At 51.9% G+C, this 21,637-nt stretch overlaps 1 protein-coding gene across 1 annotated transcript in view; it reads right to left on the reverse strand.

Annotated features, from left to right (window-relative positions):
* Positions 1–8,984: 8,984 nt before the first annotated feature.
* XXYLT1 (xyloside xylosyltransferase 1) overlaps positions 8,985–21,637 on the reverse strand; it is a 169,925-nt gene continuing 157,272 nt past the window's right edge. Inside the window, exon 4 of the mRNA XM_047875903.1 lies at positions 8,985–11,403. Within this exon, the coding sequence (XP_047731859.1) occupies positions 11,007–11,403 (397 nt within the window). The 3' untranslated portion in view covers positions 8,985–11,006. The remainder of the gene's footprint in view (positions 11,404–21,637) is intronic.

Here is a 21,637-nt window from a genome sequence, read left to right on the forward strand (position 1 = left end):
TGCTCTGTCTCTCTCTGTCCCAAAATAAATAAACGTTGAAAAAAAAATTAAAAAAAAAAAAAAAAAGCATGGTTCTCTCCTGCAGGACTTCTCAGGAGCATTAATACGCTGACGAGCACTGTGAATCTCCAAGAAAGGGACTCAGTGTGGGAACTGGGTTTTCCAAACATTTGCCCAAGAAACCTTTTGACTTCTGACCACAAATCCTTCTTCTTCTTTTTAAATAGCTATTAACATGTTCTGAGAGATGCTGATCTAAGTTCATTCCATTCCTTTACAGATGGCAAATTGAGGCCCAGAGTGATAAATTAACATACTCAAGGTCACACAGAAATAGAGCTGGGTTCCTCACCAATTCAAGGAGTCCAGAAAATGGTGGGAGGTATTTCCTCCCAGCTGCCTGAGCCCGATGGGGGAGGATGCTAGCAAGAAAGAGGCGGTCTGCCGTGCTTCTGGGGTGCAACCAGCCCACACAATACCCCACTGCTCTCTCATTAGCTCCCGGTTAGGCTGGTCCCTTCATAACCTGTTGCACCGGTGTCTGCCTGAGTTTCTCACCAGCAACTTCTGTATGATCTGAGCTGGGTCCCTAGCTCCTCCCTCAGCCCAGCTGCCTGCAAAGTTTCCATGAGAAGGAAAAGTCATCAGGGAGGAGCAGTTGCTACCAGCCTGTACTGCTGGGGGTGGGGGTGGGGGGTGGCAGAGAAACGGGCAGGGGACAGCTTGACGCGAAGGCCACTTAGGGGCATGAACGGGAGAACGAAAGGTATCTTCTTCCCTCTGCACGGAATGCTTCTCTTGCCCCGGCCATAATTAGGTGGAGATGCCCCACTTCTCAAAGCAAGCTGTTCGTTTTCCAGCTCAGGCAAGACCGAGCAGATGGATAATCCTGCTCAGCTAAGAACAGACATTTGGCAGCCCCGAGTCCGGCCGTCCTCATGCTGCTCTGCTGTTCATACACCAGGAAGGAACACAGTCTTTAGGCTCCAGTGACTGTCAGAAAGGGAGGGGGCTTCCAACCATACAGCCAATTATCCAGCCAGCCAGGCAGCCAGCCGTCCATCCATCCAAAAGAAATCTGCTCCCTTTATTAGTCCCTCTCCCTTCCCAACCACACGTGTGGCTTCGTCTGAGGACTGACCAGCACATGGACCAGACCACGAATCAAGTCCCTGCGCACCATGTGTTTCCACTAAGCCACTTGATGTCACCTCTGAGGCTGGCCTGCCGGTGCCCCTTCCCAGAATCTCTCCCTTCCTGGCACCTCCACTCGCCCATGGGAGGCCCAGTGCGGCCTCGGGCAGCACTTCTGACAGAACACTCGGATGAACCCTGGAAGGGGAGGACAACAGGGGGAAGGGTGCTTGTGGAAGGGTTTGCACAAGATCCTGGTCCTACAGTTGTTCATAGACAGGTCTCCTTCCTGGAAGAGGAACCTAGTGGGTTCCTCTAGAACCTGGACCTGAAGATGCTCAGGTATAGAGAGTGAATGGTTCCCAGCAGGGTTAGTTGTAGAGAAGAGGGAGGGAAATGGGCTTGGGAATCCAGAACCTCAGGAACACGTAGGTCAGGCCATCACACCTCCTTTCATCTCAAGCCTTGTCCCAAGAAGCTGTGCAGCCTCTGCTGTCACACCTCCTGTGACGGGCAGCTCACTACCTTTCCAAGCAGCTCTTTCCCACTCCTTCTGTGCTTCAGCGTCCCCCACCCAGGTCCAACTCAGCAGGGCCATTAGAACATTTGAGGGCATCCCCCAACCAGACCCTGGAGATTTTATGCAAACCAGTCGTCACAGGAAGCGTCAAGTCCCTGGAATTCGTTAAGCTTGACGAGAGGAAGAACGTGAACGCCAGATATTCATTAAATGGGGACACAGAGGGAGCTTTCCTTCCATGAGTGTTTGCTTCTGGGCCTCCACCCATTTCCCCCATATCTGCCCTAATGCTAAGCCCTCCCTGTTGCCCAGTGCTCTCCCATCCACCCCTCCCTTGGCCCTTACTAAGATTCTGTAAGATGGACAACGCTGGGCCTGTCTCCACCCTGCTGTCTTGTTCCCCAAACCCACTGGTGTCATTTTTCCTTCCCTGGGAAGGCGTGGCCTGGTTTCCATGTATTCATGCAGTCGAACCACAAAGATTCAACGAGCACCCACAACGTGTCGGGCACTGTGTCGGATGCTGGGACCACGAGGAGGCCAGAGACCGACCTTCAAGCAGTACAGAGGCTCCAGGCAGAGCCAGATGATGGAAGAGGCAGTAGGATTACAGGGGTGTCTATGCGACAAAGCCCGGGGCCTCGCGTGACCCTGTCTCAGCCTTTGTGGCATCCAATGAAACATACCCTGGTCGTCACGACTACACAAAACAGCAAGGTCAGTCTGTATCTGTGTTACTTGAAAGAGTAAAGGTGATCCCATCCACAGCCCCAGCCACATTACGCTGTCTGCAAAATGCTCATGCCTGTACATTACAGCCCTTCCTGCTCGGAGACCCTCCCTCACGACTCTTCTTAAAACAGGCCCTCGCACTTCTCTTTCCTTGCCCCCTCCCCTGTCATCCAGCCTCACGGCCTCCGGCCAAGGGGCCCCTGCCTCCCTCGAAGGCCAAGCCAGGGGTTATCAGATGTTCCCAGTCAGAGGCCCCAGGAGCCCAACACTCTGGACCCTTCCGGCCGCTCAGGAGACAGAGCTCCCTGCTCAGTGTGACTGCTTTCTCTGACAAGAAACGCTTGCCACACGAAACTCCACCGTGTTGCAGAGGGATGCACAAGTGTGGCCTGCGACAGGGGAGTCTTCCCAGAGGAGCAGGAGGTGGGAAAGGAGAGGGGAGGCCGTGGCAGGAAGGGTGGCCCAGACAGGGCTGCACGAGAGTCTGTGCTCGTTGTGGGAAAACACGAGGACACAGTAGTTGCTCCTTCGTCCTTACAGCTTGTTGAATAGGACGACCGGATCTGGACGGAAGAAGGTCTTCTCATGAAGGCCCATCACACAGACTCAAGTCAAGCGGCTGCTCTCTGCGCTTTATACAATTCCCACTTCCTGGTCTTTCAACACCCAAGTGGCTTCGACCACAAGTTTCTGACTCCCCTGCCTGAGAAGATCAAGGGCAATCACCCAGACCCCACTTGCTTCACCCAGACGACGCCTGGAAGGCTGCCGCTCCCCTCGGTGACTCCCTAGAACCTGATGATGCTGACTGGGCTTTTTAAATGTTCATTTCTCCCTAGGCCTTGAATTTCAGACTCTGGCCCGCTTCCTTTCTGCTACAAAGGAGGCAAGTAAGGTCAAGAAACAGAAAGTAACTTGCTCAAGGTCACACAGCAGTGACAGGGCAAGGGTGAAAATCCTAGTGATCTGAGTCCCACCCAGATGCTGGATGGAACAGTAAGTGGTAGTTCACACTTACCGCCAGAGCTCGGGGATTCCTCTCATTTCCAGAAAATGGTAGTTCCCTGTATTTATCGTGGTGATAGCCTTCATGAGTTGGGACTGTAGTCCATGAATTGGGACCAGAGAATATGTTATCTCATTTAGTCCTCACGATGGCCAGCAGATGGGTGTGACTGGGAGGCTCAGAGAGGGCAAGTATGTTCCTCAAGGCCACACAGCCACGTTCTCTCTCACCAGGGGCACATATCTTAGGGTTCTTGTTGCATCCTCCAGAAGGCATCCCTTACCTCCAACGTGGCCCCTCTAGATGCACCCATGGCCCCTCTCAGAGTTCTTACCCACGGCAGTGAGAGACCACCTCACTGTGTGAGAACTTCTGTCGGAGTGGGAACTCACCCACCCTCTTCACCACTGTGGCCCCAGAATTCAGCCCAAGGCAAGGGTAAATATCTGTGACTTGCACAAATGAACAGCGTCACAACTGGGGTGTCAGCTCAGGTGCGCCTCCTCCAAAGCCCATGCTCTCTGTACAGAATTCCTATCTTTTCCCCTATAGTGAGCAGTAGGCAACCCCCATGGAGACTCACAACCTCCACAGCTCTGCAAGGGCAGATGTCCCCTTATTTGGTGGGGCTCTTGACCTCCAGAGACCACCTCACCTGTCTGTCCAGGTGGCCAAGGTCCTGCTCCTTCCTGCTGAGTGGCGTCCCAACAGCCTGTCAGTGTGCCCCGGGATCTTATGTCCAGGATCTGATGCACAGATCCTGGAAAGGGCAGAGTCAGATCAGCCACGGGACTCGTGTGGGGATCTGAATCTAGAGGGAAGGGACAGAAGATAGGCCTGGCTCCCTATAAACAGATGACCTTCCCTGATGCAGGGCCAGTCCCAGTGGCAACACCAGTGTCATCATGGAGAGGTAGCACCCTGCACAGGGTGCCTTGGCTTGGGTTCTTGCTCAGGGAAGGGTGCCTGGAAATCTGGAAGAGGGCAGAGCTGATGCAGGAAATGCCCCTAGAGGAGAACTTTGAGAGAAAGAACAGAGAGTAGTTCAGAGAAGCCTGGAAAGCCAGGAAAGAAGATGCAGAGGACAGCAGTAAGTCCCTGGCCTTCCATGGCAGATGCTCTGATGTGCTGCCCAGACCCCCTTCAGGGGCCAGACCTTATTTTCCTCGGAGTGCTGCTGTGGGCGGCCCAGAGCTGAGGCCCTGCCCAGGAGCTACCCTGCCTGAAGGGAGCTGCCTCCTCCAAGGGCGCCCTCTCCCCAGGGAAGCCCATCCCCAGTGACTAGACAGGAGCCGGTTGAAGGCCCAGCTCCCAGGCTCCAGCCAGGGCTCCTGGGCAAGGCTGCCCCAGCTCTGGGACTCTGCGTGGGGCCGGCTGAAGCCTCTTGTCCCGACCGCCTCGCCTCGCAGCTTGGCTCCTCCTTGCTTGGTCCTGCTCCCCTCCTCCCCCACAGAACACCTCCCAGAAAGCCTCCTGCACATAAATCTCCATCTTGGAGCCTGCCTCCTGGGGACGACAGAAGCCCATGCAGGCACCAGAAAGGGATGCCCGGAGGGGATGGTTGTTGTGGCTTCCTGGATTAGAGGTCAGGTTAGTTCCCCTGACAGGTGGGATGGGATGAGAAGGACACGAGTTTGCCAAGAAGCTGCCCGCCTGTGACCGTACAAAAGGTCCTGCACTTTTCATAGCACGTGTGCACTTATCCTTAGAAGACTGTCAGTATTTCTGCCACCCCCTCGCTCAGACTGTTGCATGAACAGGAGAGGAGCCCGTACATCCCGACAGCATACATCTCTGGAGCACAGAGACTCTGCATGTCCCCGGCCCCTGGCCCTGTGCCATCCTGTGCATTGGGAAGTGCCAGGCCCGGGCTGGACGAGGGTTAGAGGTGTGGGAGAGTAAGACTCCAGAGAGAGGGCCAGATGCCTTCATGGAGGAGCACAGGATTCTACACGTGGGGAAGCCTGGGTGCGATCCCAGACGGCAGACTCAGGCTGGCCACAAAGCCTCCCATGGCACAGCATGGGACTGGGGACCAGCTAACACGCAAGGGAGGGAGGGTGTCTAGGGTCTCGGAAGGACTTTCCTCTGTGGGTTATCTCATCTACTGCTCACAGCCGTCCTGGGGGTTGCAAGGCCCAGAGCCGGCTGAACTCTCTCCACTTCACAGACACACACCCCCACTGGCCAAGGCCAATGTCCTACCACTCACACAGAGAGCAGCCCCAACTCAGCCACACGTTTTGGAGGACCCCCATAGGATCACGGGTCCACATGTGTGTCCATGCACAGAGACGTGAACATGAGCACAGTCCTGCAGACGAAGTGAGGCCTCATACTGGTGACAGTGGGGAGGGCGCTCTGGGCCCCACTCAGGCAGAAACATGGGTATGTGTGCACCTTACGGTCCAGCAGCATTATTCCTGGATATACCACACAAAGCAATGCCTACCAGGTCCACAAGGAATAGGACAAAGTTGCTCACAGCGGGGTCCTTTGTGTGGGGCTGGGGTGGAGTGAGGAGGCAGGTGTGGGGGGGTCATGTGGGTGCCCGTCAGTGTGGACGACGTTGGGTAACCTGGTGAGAACACGTGTGGGGCCGCAGGCAGCCCTCACGTGTGTACATGATAAGGAGGATGGATCTTAGAATCTTAGTGCCCAGTGGAAAAGAAAGAGCAAGAGAATCCCAAGTTACCCAAATTAAAACACATGTATACAAAACAATAACACCATTTTGCACGAACACAGAAGACACACAGAAAACACATGAGGATGTCTATCAGGGGCTGGGGGTAGGAGACGGTGATACATGGGAATAAATGAAACGACAGGCCTCGTAGGCAGCAGTGGTGGGAATAGGTCACGCACTGAGGGGTGTCATGAACTCACCCTCTATGCCTGAGGTGGGAAGTGATGGTGAGGAGGACATGGCGGAGCAGGTGGAAGGCACATATTGAGAACTTCCGGCCTCACTCACGATCCACACTGGACAGACCAGGCTCTCTGTACCTGGGGGACCTGTATGCCCCACCTCAGTGGGTGCTGGGGGACAGGCAGAGGTGATGGCACAGTCCCTGCCCTCGAGGGACTCACAAGTCAGTACAGAAACTGGTGGAGACTCTCAAGCTGAGACTGGGGCTTCTCTGCACGTTCTGGAAGCTGCCCAGAGTGAAACAGGAGGAAGGAAGAGGGTTGAGTGGGAGCATCTTGCTTCTTCCACAGACACCCAGGTCTCTGCTGTCTGCAAGGCCCTGTCAAGGAGGTGAGGCCACTGGCTCCGCACAGGCCCAGAAACACCCCCGGCTCCCTGCTCCTGTGGTCCTGCTCAGGGCGTGGGGTCAGGAGAGGGGACAATCGCAGCAAATCCTACCTGTCAGGGAAGGCATGCAAAGGCCCTTCCAGCTAAGAATGCATGGCACTCGGTGAGGTTGCTGTCTGTAGGGGGCGGACACATTTCCAACAGACTGGGGGTACACCTGGAGACACTCTGGGAGCACAGCCAGCCCCAGTTAAAGAAGTCTTCACTCCAGAAGGTTTTTTGGCCTTTGCAAGTACCTCAGGGAGTGGCAGCTCCACCAGGCCTCCCGGCTGGGGGCTCCAGACTCAGTACTGCCCAGGGTGAGGCCTGTGGGGGAATGGGACCATCTACAAAGTGGCTCTGTCTGGGAGGCTCTTTGGGAGACAAATAAGACAAAAGCTAAGACAAGGCTTCAGCTGTCATTGCTACCAGGGGGCTGTAGGCAGAGGCATGGGGCTTGTGGATGGCAATGAGTTTCTCTGGATTTAAATACCTCCCATAGTTTGTCTGCATCCCTCACTTTGCCTGTTCAGACTCCGGGGTAAGTTGCACTAACTATACCTTGCGAGTGAGTCTCCCTTTGAATGGTCGTAAATTCCAAGTTGGCAAATGATGAGATCTGGAGGTCTTGTGTTTGATTTCGACTCCCTGCCACATGCACGTGTGAACAGAGACGGATGCATACAAATGTGTGCTGGGGGCAGGGAGGCTGCTTGGAGATCTAGTCCAATCCCGTAGCCCCTTGTAGCCCAGTTGGGAAGGGTTTAGCCAAGGACCCCTGACTTCCTGATCACGGGCCTCTCCAGAGTGGTATGGCCAACAAAAATATCAGACCGCCTACAAACAAGAGTCCGGTCATCCACTGGGCTGAGGGAGGTGCCACCAACACATTTAACGTGCCCCAAACAGCTGTCATTTGTTTTTTAAAAGGATATTTTAAGTGGTAAGAATCCCCTTGCATCTACGTATTATTTATCTGCTTGCCAAGACCTTACCATCAACCTTCCTCCTACAACACTACTTTGAGGGAGCTCTTGTTACCAGTGTCTCAAAGTGGGGAAAGAGGTGAACTTGGATGTCCCAGACTGCCCAGGTGGTGAGAACACAACATGGATTTAAAGCCAGGCCTCTGCCTTAGGTGTGACGCTCTCTCTACCATATCACCCTGCCTGCTTGGAAATTTCTGCTTGCCCTGCCAAACTCCACCTTCAGCCAAACCTCTGGGCCCTGCATGTGGACACGAGCCAGGAAGTCTTAGTATGAGCAAGGGTTTGGCCTTTAGTCAAAGCAGGGGCTGCGGCACAGCTAACTTGCTCCCTTAGCCCGCAAACTCCTGGTGCACTCTGGCTGGGGGCCCACTGACCCAGCACGCTGCTCTTTGGGTTGATGAGATGCTATTGAAGGGGATGCTGTAGCGAGGCTTTGACACACATGTAAGAATAAATCTCTTCCACTAGCCCACGAGCTTTCCAAAGGCCAAAAGATAATAGAATCAGAAATGAAAGCAGAAGCTGGAGATGCTATTATTAGGTCACTTTTATTTAGAGAACTAGGGCATCCATAGGGAAAGTTGAAAGCCCAGAGCCTACTTAGCCGAGATTATGTTTTCTTACGGTCTACGGTAACCAGGGCCAACCAGGAGTAGAACAGCCAGGGCGACACTTACCTGTAATTACCTGTGGCAGCGGCTACAATTTAATAGCATTTATTGTTTATTACAAAAGTAATTAACATTCAGAAATACAGAAATAAAGATGAAGATAGAAAGCACCTTAATCCTTCCTAGTTCCCAGAAATGTTCTTTTCAGTCTTCTGTTTTACTCCTTCCTATAGGCATACATATGCTCTGCAGTGAAAGTTTTCATCACACAAATTAACCACAGCACAATTGGTTATGTCTGTACTGCAGTGATGATAACAGGATTCCAGTGATGAGCCGGCCCTCCAAGATCTGTTCAAAAGTGGCTCATCGTACAGCACAGGAACGCCCGTTGGCTCTGCTGGGCTGGCTGGACTTCTCGCTGGGTGTTATTTTGCTGTTGACCAAGGCCACTGGTGACAGAGGAAGGGGGAGCTCCCGAGTAGGTGAGCTCAAAAGTAAAGGAGGAGATTTGGCTTGGCCTTTGCCCATTTGGATCAACCAGTTTACTTTTTCTTTGCAATAACAGAAGACTCTCATGGCTACAGAAACATGTGAATTATTGAAATTGACGTAGGAAAAATACCTTTGTTATTCTGAGTCTAAAATTCTTTAGCATTTTATCTTTTTCCCATTGAAATAATTTTTTTTTATGTGGTGTTTGAAACATATGGGTTTTAATTAAATATAGCAGAACAGGTTCTCTTTTTACATGTACACATACACACATATATGTAATCTTACAATTAAAATGAGGATCACACTGTACATATAATCTTATATTTTGCATTCTTAACAGTACATTGTAAGCATTTCCCAAGGCATTAGATATTCTTTAAAGATATGATTTTAATGCCCACATTATTTTATTCCTTGGATATAGCATACATTATTTATCCACTCCCCTAGTCAACACTGGAGGTTGCTCCCGGTTGTTCTCTATTAAAAAAACTCAGTGTGATAAATAATGACTCTCTGTCCACATCTCTTGCTATTTTCTTACAATAAATTTTAGAATTTGAATTGCCTTCATGAGGTTTTCATGAGTATTATCAAGAGCATACATAAATCCCCCAATACGATGCACACAGCAGGCATTCAATACCTAGTAGCTATAAATAGGAAGTCGAGTACCTAAGAGAACAAACCAGTTCTGTCAGAGCAGAGTCAGGAGAGGGACACGCTCCACTTCGTCAGGGGATGATGTAACCGGGCAGTCTGGGCTAGGAAAGGTGAGAAGGGAAGGGACTGCCTTTGCTCCCGGGAGCAGACGGGCCCGCCTATACCCAGAATGTAATGGTTCTCGAGTGACACAGCACTGTTACCCTCCCTGCTCCCGCCTCAGACACGCTCCCCCGTGGTCCGTGGTCTGCAGTCCACAGTGAGCACGCTTAGCTTAATCATGTGAACTTGGGCGGGGGGGGGGGGGGACGGGTGGCTCTGAATGACACTGATTACACTCTTGATTCGGAACCTTCAGGTAGCAGTAAGCTGTGATCAGAGAACAAACAGCATAATCATTGTGTTCTCAAATGATTTATTAGCTGTTCTCACTCATGGTGAAAAGAAATAAAAAAGTAAATGAAATTGAAATAAAAGGAGATGAAAATCTAACAGCAGTTCCCCCATCCCGAGGACCTCTGCTAGAGTAGACAAAATGGACCACCAGGGGCTTCATGTCTGCATCTTACAAGGGAACTCATTCAGAGAAGAGCCTCATTTTTTCTAAGGTACAGGATCTGATATGATACAATAAGAAAGTCACAGGATGATTTTTTTTAAACAGAGACTGAATGCTTATCAGCCTATGAACGGCACCCCTTCTGGGCCACACGTTTATGCACATACACTGCTGGGCTCCTCTTTGGAATGAGTCTTTCCCGTCCAGACAACTCTACTGCGTGTCCTTGGGGGTGGCCAAGCTCTGTTCTTTGATGGCGGATCTGATTTCTGAGCATAGTCTGGTCACCTGAAGCCGGCTTGGATGAATAAGGGATAATGAGGTTCTGTGATGTAGCTGGGAGAGAAAAGCTGTGGAGGCTGAAATAATGAGCCCAGTTTTCTCATGGGGGCCACTGCTGGCCATAAAGGCTCTCTCCCCGCAGAGGTGGTGACCTTTAAACCTATACGAGGTAATGTGGGCATCACGGAAACAAGCACACAGCCTCCCAGGGTGCACATGTGGAAGGCTGATGTTGATTTGGATGCTTAAACTCTGGGCTGGCTGTTAAAACCCTGGCTCACTCGTTCAGAGCTCCCTGGCAATACTGTTTTGTTCTTTCCTGCAAAATGGAAGCTTGTTAATGTAAAATAAATTTATATTTGGTCTAAAAAAGGCCAGGCATTTCCATTCTTTGGGGGCTAAGGGCACAGAGCGCCATTTTCTTTCCTTTCTTCTCTTTAAATGCCCGCTTCCTAGCCCAACGGAAGATGTCTATGTGTTTGCCCTCCACGATGCCTGGTACCCTGGAGAGAAAAGGCCCAAGCACCAGCAATGTGTAGGCCAGGCCTCACCGGGTGGCCTCAGGACAACAACCTGTGGGGTGGGACAGCTGCAGCTGTCATCACAAAGGACATCCCCACGGAGAGTCAGATGCCACCCTGGGGCCTGTAACAGAGGCGCCCCTTTGCTTCCAGGAGATCCAGAGATCCGAGGGCATGGCGGACGAGAATGTACCTAGGCCTCCGGGATAGGGGTGTTGCAGTTCCCATGGTAGATCTTGATGTGGCCCTCACACCGGAAGTAGGCTTCAAAGACGTCACTGTAGCCGTGGTCCCTCCACCAGGTGCAAAGCTGCCGGTTCCAGGTGCAGTCCAGCACGTGGAAGAGCTCGGGGTGCTCCATGCCGATCATGGTGAAGAAGTCCTGGTCCCCGAGGTGGCCGCGGAAGTGGTACTTGTCAGCCAGCTGCTGCACCTGCGAGGGTTCCAGCAGGCGGCCGTAGAGGGGGGACTGGCGCATGGCCTCCAGGTTCAGCAGCATCACTCCACTGTTGAAGCCGGGGAGCCCCTCGGGGGGCGGGCTCCCAACCCGGGTCTTGGGGTTCTCATGGCGGAACTGCCAGAACGTGTGCCTGGGAAGGGGAAAGAGAGCAGATTTAACCCGGTTTGGGTGGGTGAAACAGTCTGCTGGCCCTATTTTCCTGGGGCTTCACAACCAGCCTGGAGGGAGAGGCCATTTTCACTCCAGTTTCACAGCTACGAAAACTGGGCAAGTCTGAGGTTCAGAATCAGCATCGTGCGGTGCACTCTCCTTACTGCAAGCCTCGTGGTCTTCCCATCAGCCTCTGCTACTCCAGGATGACGTCATCACGAGCGTTTGTATAGGACTTAGCAAGCAGCAGGCACTGCATGAAATCAGCTTATTTACTCCCCACCATAGGTGCTCTGTGGAATGGTATGGTACTTCACAGCTGAGGAAACTGATGCACAGAGAGCTCTATAGCTTGCCCAAAGTCACACAGCTAGTAAGCCGCTGCAGAACCAGGGACTAAATAAACCCAGGCATCTGTCTCTGAAGTCCACTTCTTAAGACAGAAATGACCCAGATAGAGCTAGCTTGCTTGCTTTCCCTTTCTTTCTTTCTTTCTTTCTTTCTTTCTTTCTTTCTTTCCTTCCTTTCTTCCCTTCCTTCCTTTCCTTTTTTTTTAATTTATTTATTTTGAGAGAGAGACAGAGACAACATGAGTGTCTCTCTCCATGAGGGGAAGAGCAGAGAGAGAGAGACACAGACAGAGACAGAGAGAGAAAGGGGGATGCCAAGCAGGCTCTGCACTGTCAGCATGGAGTCTAATGTGGGGCTCAAACTCCCAAAACTGAGAGATTGTGACCTGAGCCAAAATCAAGAGCCAGACCCTTAACCAGCTGAGCCACCCAGGCGCCCCAGGTAGAACCTTCTAACCCCTTGTCTTTGACTGTGATCTTGAAAAGGAGAGGAGAGAAGTGGGGAGGAGTGCTTCTGAATCTGGTGAAGAGGTAGGAAGCTAACTGCAGGCTGAAACGAAATCATTTTCTGCTTTAGAACAAGCCCCATTTATTGAGGCCCCAAGCCTAGCACTTCTGAAAGGGTGGACAGGGGTTGGAGGCTTGAAACAGCTCTGGGCACAAGTGCATGGCTTAGGATGAAAAGTGGCTACAGAATGGCCAGGTAGAATTATGGCTATTTTAGAGAGAACATCACCTCGGTGTCCATTTTTCTCAAGGCGGGTTTAGAAATCTGATCTAGGCCTACGGTTCATGGGGTGTTAGAGCCAGAGGGACCCTTCTAGGTCCTCCATCCAAATGCTTCCATTTGGAGAAGGGAAGACAGATCCAGACACCTCCTTGTGGGTGACAGGGTTAGAGTGCTGGCCCCTCTGTTCTCCAACTCCCTGAAGTGCCTGTGAAAGTTCCCGTGTGCGCTGCAGGGGTGGGCGGAAGGGGGAGGCGGAGAGGGCCCAGGCTCCATGTCCCCAGATGCACAGTCAGCAGTGGAGCCCACGGCTGGCAGGAAGGAAGACAGATGGCAGGCCCTGTGTCATGGGCAAGGGGCAGGGGAGCATTCCACATCAGACTACATCCCCCCTATTCTTACTAGCCCCACTCCTTCCCCTCAGAGTCCTCAGGATGGGGAACGCGTCAGGGCAAACCAAGTCTGCCCCCAGCCTGGAAATACCACCTCCGGGCCTGCCAGAGGTCACTCCCCCGACCACTCACAGGGCAGGATCTGTGTGGTGAAGCAGACGGTGCAGTGGAAAGAAAACCAGGGTCCTGGCCCACGGTGGCTGCAGCGATCCATTTTCCAGTTCCCACACATTTCTGCATGTCTGGGAATGGAGAGCCCTTCCTTGAGGTCTCGCATATCACAAAGGGCACCGAGAGTTTGATCCTGGTGAGGGGAAAGCGCTCCCCTTGGACATTCTTACAAGTGGAATAACAGGTCTATTGTTTGAATTTTGCCATAATTGGACTATGAGTGGAACAGAGGTCTGGCGCCTGCTTGATGATAACAACCTTGGCAAAAATAAGCTTCTAGAGCAAACGGAGATGCTGCAGCCCTTCTAGCCACAAAAGCCTACAGTGATGGGATCGTGGGGGCAGTGGAATGCAGTCTAGCAACTTTGTCCATTTTACCATATTTCTTCCAAATGGTTAACTTCAGGTCCAGGAGCAAGCCAGCTAAGCTTCTACCAAACGAAGCTTACGTGAGGGGCTCTGGCCCCGTGTGAAACGGCCTAACGGGGTGGGATTGCCAATTCCTCACCTGCCACAGCACCATGAGGACGGCAGAGCCCTCTTACACTCCCCACCTCGGCTCCTAGGGACACAGGGACATTACTGCCTGCATTCCAACAGCGAGGGGAGAGAGGTTCTCAGGGCGTCAGGGGCAGGCCCGACTCGAATATGAGGCCTCTGATCCCTAAGGCCCCTTTCACTTTTGCCTCAGATTCCACAGGCTCGAGTTTCCAGGAGCAGCATTTGGAGCTCAATCTCATTTCTGAATTTGGCTGACATACCCAAGGCCACAGGCTCTGGGGACCAGGCCAACAGGTGATGCAGAGGTTGCTGGTGCTTCACTGACCGGAGGTCAGCCCCGAGAGCCTCTCTGAGGGGGGTCAGAGAGTGCCTCAGACCCTCGCCTTCCTCACAGGGCCTGGGGCTGGCTGCATATATTCACAGGCCACTGCCAGTGGTATGTGCTGAGGCTGCAGGAAACCTCTGTATGAATGTAGGTATCTGGTTCCAAGTCCTGGAGCTTCCAGAAGTTTCTCAGATTAAGTTCTAAGCCCATAGTCCAGCCATGTTGCCCTGACTCGTCATCTGGACTTGGGCCTCTATGGAGGCTTGTTCCCATCCTCCACTGTCACCTGGAGACCCACATTAGAGGGGATAAGATTTCTTTCCCTTCAGGGACGGCTTCAAACTGCAAAACAAATCCCTGTGCAGATGGCCCGTTGTAAATACTGAGTCTTTCTAGAAACCAACAAGACTTGTTGGGGAAATGACAATTAAGAACCTTCAAGCACATTCTTCCAGTTATGGGCAATGAATTTCCTAAATTTTTTCTAGTGAGTATGTCCTAACTAACAATCATAAAAAACATTATTAAAAATGAGTAAACTAGTTTTCATGAAGAAAACCCATATTGATGGAAAGAAGTATTTGAAATCATTTTGAAAACAAAGTCATTTCCTCTCTCAAGTCCTTCCCTGTTGATCACTGACAAAGTCACTCCAGCAAGTATCTCAATAAGAGAGCCTGGCTGGAGAACCTAAAGTTCACATTCCCTGCAAAAGAAACACATTCATTGTCACAAATAACCCTTTCTCCTCCTACCATCCCAAATCACAGACTCTCTTGCCCTGCCTATCTCTCCATGATTTTCTCCTGGGCTGGTCTTTCTTAGCTAAGGGTCAGAGCTTTCCACTTTCACTTTCAAGACGGGAGAAGCAAGGATGGGAACACACAACGAGCCTGGACAGTCTGCATAGAGCTCCCTAGGAAGGTTCTAGAAGACCCTGCTGACTCAGGTTGAGTTCAAGCTCTAGGTTCTCAGGTAAGGAAGGCTCCATTTTCTGAGATTTGTGAGGACAACAATGTCTATGGCACCTCTCCTCACTGTGGCTCACCCCTTGAGTGTTCATCAGAGTCAAGGGCAAAGTCACTAATGAGCAAGCAAGGCTGGGCCCCTTCCCGGAGGAAGCATACTGTCTGGATGCTGTCTAATCAGTGAAGGCTGGAATCAGGAAACACTACTCCCTTTATGCCCATGCTTGTGTACCAGGACCAATTAGCTTTTGTTTGACTTGGAAGGGGCCCTGTTTTCCAGTCCTCTGAGAGGAAAGGCCAGGAGTGAAAAGCAATGTTCAGTGATAGCCCAGGGTTCCATCCACCCCAGGTCCTGTGAGGTGACAATTCTGGGTGATGTGGGGATGATTTCAGAGCAAGGACAATGTCTCTCAGTCCTACCTTGGGCTGAAGTTCTGGGAGATGGGCACAGACTCTTGAGAGAGAGAGAGAGAGAGAGAGAGAGAGAGAGAGAGAGAGAGGGAAAGAGAGACAGAGAATCCCAAGCAGGCAGAACAATGCAGAACCTAGTGTGGGGCTCAAACTCATAAAGTGAGAGATCGTGACCTGAGTCAAAATCAAGAGTCGGATGCTTAACCGACTGAGCCACTCAGGCACCCCCACCATGAAGCTTTAAATGGCCATTTTCCTGGGGCATTCCTTACTGCCAGGAGTACAGCTGACCCTTATCAGGATCCCTTGTTAGCAAGTTAGGTCTCTAGCTTTGCTGTACAGAATGTTCCCAAAGTCACATGGACTTTTAGCGGTAGGACCGATACGAGAGGGACCCCTCCGGGAACCACCAGCCTACCCGAACCTGAAGACACATAAAGACTCTTAGCTCGTGTTCCTTTTTTACAAAGGAGGATGCTGAAACTCAGAAATGACGCTGTCCATAGTCACACCGCTGAAAAGGCAACCCCACGATCCCAGGCTAATCATTTTCCTTTTCCACAAATGCCTCTGCTCAGAAAAGGCAACCGCTCCTTCCCAGCCCTAAATGAGCCCTGGGGCAGGTGGGGCGGTGCCACTTAGTGCCAGCCTTTCAAGAAGCGCAGAGTTCATGCTTTCCCACCTGGCAGGGACTACCTCTTCCAAGCTCAGCACGCCTGTACCTGGAAGGGGAGCTGGGCACCTAAATGACTGACGGGCCTTGTTTGGGGCAGCAGGCTGGAAGGCATGTGTTCGCCCTTGTTTGCAGGACCTCACAAGAAACATATGTTTGCTTTCAAAGACCAGCCCTGTTTGTAGGCCAGCAACTGGGTTTCCAACCACAATATGCCCAGAACCGAGAGAGGAAGACAGGGCAGGGGTTGAGGCAGGCGGCACCTGGGCAGAGCCAGGAGTGTCGGAAGCAGACTGCCCGGCAGGAGAGTCACACGGCAGGGGTTTGCTGGGGGCCCTCCTCCAGAAGGCAGTGGCACTGGGGCCTTCGGCTCACCTCTCCCTGCACCAGAGGCATGAACGCGGCCTCCTCTGCAAATTCCTCGCATTTCTGCAGCGTCTGCCCCACTCTGAGAGAATGAGGGTTCCTGGGAGTGAGATGAGCAGAGGATGGTCTGGGGGACAAGGGGAGGGCGACAGGGGTTCCTATCTGTTAAGAATACCTCCCCACTATCTGTGTGTTCCGGATGCCATTCTGGAGCCTTTCGCTGGGGGAGGAGGTCACAACAGTGCACTGGGGTAGCTATAACATGAGCTAAATTTTCTAGAGGGCAGACTCTTATGACCTGAACGACGGGCTCATCAGTCTTAACTACAAGATGGCTGAGCTCTCTGCTGCGGTCTGCTAGGGCTGCCCTAACGAAGTGCCACAGACCAGGTGGCCTCAACAACATCAGCCGATCCTCTCCAGTTCTGGAAGCTGGAAATCCGAGATCCACATGTCAATAGGGCTGGTTCCCTCTGAGAGTTGAGCAAGACCCTGTTCCACGCCTCTCCCCAGGCTTCTGGTGATGTGTTGGCAATCTCTGGCATCCTTTAGAAGCATCGCCCCAATATCTGCCTTCATCTTGACATAGCATTCTTGCTGTTTGTGTGTCTGTGTCCAAATCTCCCTTTTTAAGATACTAGTCATACTGGGTTAGGGGCCTACCCACTCCAGTGTAACCTCATCTTAATTACATCTGTGACGACCCTATTTCCAAACAAGGTCGCAGTCTGAGGCACTGGGAATTAGGACTTTGGCATATAAACTGGGGAAGGGGGCATACACTCCCCAACAGTGAAGATGAAGGAAAACAGTATATCTTATCTTCGGCTGTGTTCTCACTGTCCGGACGAGGAGGGCGCCTGTGCAGTCTAGAGAAGCCCTCAGCAAATTCCCTGACTCCCGCTACTCCCAGTGAGCTGAGACAGGCCATCATGACAGGCTGGGTCACGTCTGTCCAGAAGGGTGAGAGAGGTAGGAAGGAGGTAGATGTCTGCAGCTGAACACACAGGTTGTAGGGAAAAGCAGAGCGATTCAGAAATGTGGGTGTGGGTATGGTGGTGGGGGGTGGGTAAGAGCTTATGTAACACCAGTTGGCCAGCAGAGAGATGCCCGAAAGTCCACAATGTCTCCTAGTTCTTAGGGAGCCGTGCAGGAACACCAGACAACACGCTGAGTTGAGAGAATAATCAATCAGCGATCATTAACGGAGCACCTAACGGACCCTGATACAATGGCCAGTAGATCATTCTTGCAAGGAAGAAACCAGTGGTCTGTCAAGGAGCTGAGACCCTGATGTGAATACACTAATACTGCAGTCATGAAATGAAGTGAGATGAAGGGGTCTGCATCTGGAATCAGGAGGCCGGGGTAAGGGCAAGCTATGCAGGCCCCTGGGCCTCTCAGGGCTTTGGTTTGCTCAGCAAGGGCATGGAGATGGTGGGGGGTGAGACCCACAGGGCTATAAATGGGACTCTAGGAGCAAATGTGTGCACAAACCATGCCCAGCACCATGCCCCTGAGAAGTGGCCCTGACTGCCACACAAGGGCAGACACCCCACCCTGCCCAGGCTCCTCTCATGGTGTGATGATCCTTAGAGATCAACCCTCGTCCACCTCGCCAGCCAGAAACCATCTGGAGGCTTCTGTTGTGATATGGCTTCCTGCTTCATGAAGTCTAGAATAAAGGTGACTAACACTGTCTCATTCCCAAAGCTGCACCAGTTATGACCAGTCTTCACTGCAGGACGCAGCAGTGGAATCATGGAGGGCAGACATCCCTGCCAGGAAGGCCTCTAACCTGCCACAAGGTGGCCCTCCAAATGCCCACAGTCCTCCTTCCCCCTGGAGACCTCTGAAAGGGCTGCTGGTCAGCCGGAGGCCTCCCATGGCAGGGTAGAGCCAGAGTCCCAGGCTGCCCACTCCCCCATGCCCACAGGAGGGTGGGATGCCCTTCTCTGAAGGGCCAGTCTCTCCTCTCATACAGCCAAGGAGCACGCAAGGGCCCACCCACCACTGCCCAGGCCCAGCCTGCCTCGACATCCCAGCCACGTGGGCTTCTTCCCACACCTGCTGCCCCAGAGCTGTGAACACAGGTGGGTGGGCTGGGGAATTCATGGTCACTCTCTCTGACAAATAGCTCCAGAGCACGATGTGCCTGAACTGGTTTAGGCCCTGGATGGCTGCATGGGTGGGGGGGAGGGGGGGAGGTTGGGGAGGGACAAGGGACAGACAGTGGAGGAAGGGGCACTGGAGGGTTCAAGCAGGCAGATGGAGCTTGGAGGGGCTTCATGCCTGGGCTATGTCATGCGTGATGGACACTAACAGCCAGGGCAAGGCTAAGAGGATAAAAGGGGAATGACCCATTCAGTCTTGAACAGATGCCACTGGACCTGGGGCTGGATACAGGTCACAAGCGCAGAGTGTGAAGCAAGCATGACAGAATTCTGGGGAGTTGCAACATTTTGGGGATGGAAGAGGAGGAGCCAGGAGAGATGTAGAACCTTGGAGTAGCCCAGCTACCTGTGCCCCACACTGATGGCCTGAGCAGCCCGTACCGACTCAGGCTGTGGGCCATCCATCTGCTGTGGGAATCCCCGAGGAGCCATGCAGACCTCCAGTTGGGCCTGTGGGCTCTCTGTGCCCATTCCAACCTCCCGTCCCCAGCCCTGTGACCTAGTCTGACTGTCCCCAAACTTGCTCCCCCTCCCCCCCCCATCCCTAACCAATCCAGTGGGTCTCCAGGCCTTCTCTCCCTAGATGCCGCCCTCCAAACCCTTTTGCTGACATCAACTGCCCATTCTCTGCTTCTCATTCACTGATCTGGACAGAATGACACCTCAAACAGTACTAAGTATCTCAGCCCCCACCCTCCCCAAGCAGAAACCAATCATGCCGCCTCCTCCCAGGCCTCCTGGGAGCAATGCACACTGCCTCCCCACCCCACCCCCCACTTCCAGAGCAGTTGTCCCCTATCCATCACAGCCTGAATCCTCCTTGCCCCCTCGCTCGTCGCCATGCCCACCACCCAAACCCTCTTCCACTTGCTCCATCCTTAGGGGCACCCTCAATAATTTCAATGGTCATGATGATGGCCTCACCTTGGTGTCATGGTTCTTCAAACCCCACCTGAGCTACCTACTCAGTTCTCCCTCTGTGAACCTTGCCACCAGAAGGCACTCTGCTCCAGTGACAATGGGAAGCTGGGATAGGTCCCCTCTGACTGCATCACCCCGCGCGTACCCCCACAGAACCAACTCGCCGGCTCCTTGGGAATTTCTGGGGGCCCACCTCTCCTTATTCTCTAGATCATTAGTTTCCCTGGATCCTCCTGGCTCCCTTCCCACCCTAAACTGCTCCCATTACTGGGGTCATTCTCACTGCATATGAGAATATGGCAGTATTAAAAGCTGCAGAGGATGGGAACTTGGAAATGCTATAGGAGGCAACAGACTTTGACAGAGGGGAGTGATACACACCAAGGAGCTGGACACTTAGCACTGGGGAGAATGTGGACAGGATGGGAGTCTATACGCCGAGGGAAAGGAATGTGTATGCCAGATTAAAGAGGAAAGAAATGGGGGCGCCTGGGTGGCTCAGTCGGTTGAGCGTCCGACTTCAGCTCAGGTCACGATCTTGCGGTCCGCGAGTTCGAGCCCCGCGTCGGGCTCTGGGCTGATGGCTCGGAGCCTGCTTCCGATTCTGTGTCTCCCTCTCTCTCTGCCCCTCCCCCGTTCATGCTGTGTCTCTCTCTGTCTCAAAAATAAATAAACGTTAAAAAAAAATTTAAAAAGAGGGAAGAAATGTAGGGGGAGTGGCAGTGTGGGTACTTTGAGGAATGATCATCATGATGATGGCTAATAGGGAGTACTTACTGTGTGTCAGTTCCTATTTTAAGTTCTCAAATGCATTGATTCATTTAATGTCTATAATACACAAATGAGGTAAGTAGTATGATCTCCATGTTATAGATGAGCAAAATATGGTGGGGAGATATGAAACATTTGCTTATGGTCATAGGAGCCAGGCAGAAGAGTTTACCAAGAAGTGGGAAAACCCAGGATACATCTGAGACTAGAGAAGGGACATAAATGAGAAGATGCAGGTTTTGAGTCAGGAACTGAGGATACTGAGAAAGCTCAGTTATGGCGAACTCTAAATCTTGGGAAGGTAGGAGGTGAAGTCACCTATGGAGACAGAGGGCCTTGGGTACAAATAAGGGTTTGAGAGAGAGAAATGGTTTACGAGGGCAATGAGGAATCAATAAAAGCTGGATAAGGGATTTGCCTGTGTATGGAAGGTAGAAGTAGAGTCAGGAACCCTGGGATTGACAACCAGAATGTGTTATTCTTCTTTATGACTTTAGGGCCTGGTGTGGGTATTTGGTTCCTAGCAGGCCCTTGAGAACTGTTAAGTTTCAAATGGATGAATGGACAGATTAAAGAATGAGTGAACAAAGGAAATCAGATGGCAGAAATTTAAAAGAGGAGAATGGTGAGTGAAGATGGAGGGACAATGGTTCAGAAAGGCAGCTGGGGGAGAGTGTGCCCCAGGCCCTGTGAGCTACAGTCACAGGGGTCTTCACTGGGGGTAGCCAGGTCTCAGTTGGGCCGAAAAAAATTTTCCTCTGTCCTTCAAAGGTTCTTCCAGCTGGTAGGAGAATTAAAGCGACATGAAACAGATTAATGGGAGAAAATCAACATTAATTTTGTACAAACGGGAACTCTACATGCTTGAGAGGCTCAAAGACAGAAAGGTTAAATGAGGTATAGATGCCATCCTGAACTCAGGAATGGGATAGGGGCCTGGGGCTTCAAAGGGGGGGAGGGCAATTCACAGGGCAATACAAAGAGCAGATGTTTGGTAATTAGATGTTTGCCCTGCCATACAGATGGATCATTCAGATAAAATTTATGTCCAGTAATAACTCTTATTCTGGGAAAGACTCCCAATTTAGATTCTTCTAGGTAGTTAAGAGAGGAGCAAAAGTTTCTCTTGAGCCTGCAGGGTCTCAATTGCCTTCAGCTCAAAACAGTCTACATACCAAAGTGGCACATTTGGAGAAGACTTGTTCTGAACCCTTGTATCTCTCTCAAGGGGAGGACAGAGAAAGTGATATTATACATGGAAAATCCGATAGACTCCACCAAAAGTCTGCTAGAACTGATACATGAATTCAGCAAAGTCGCAGGATACAAAATCAATGTACAGAAATCAGTTGCATTCTTATACACTAACAATGAAGCAACAGAAAGACAAATAAAGAAGCTGATCCCATTCACCATTCCACCAAGAAGCATAAAATACCTAGGAATAAATCTAACCAAAGATGT

The sequence above is a fragment of the Prionailurus viverrinus genome, chromosome C2 (genome assembly GCF_022837055.1).
Source record: "Prionailurus viverrinus isolate Anna chromosome C2, UM_Priviv_1.0, whole genome shotgun sequence".
Classification (NCBI taxonomy): Eukaryota; Metazoa; Chordata; class Mammalia; order Carnivora; family Felidae; genus Prionailurus; species Prionailurus viverrinus.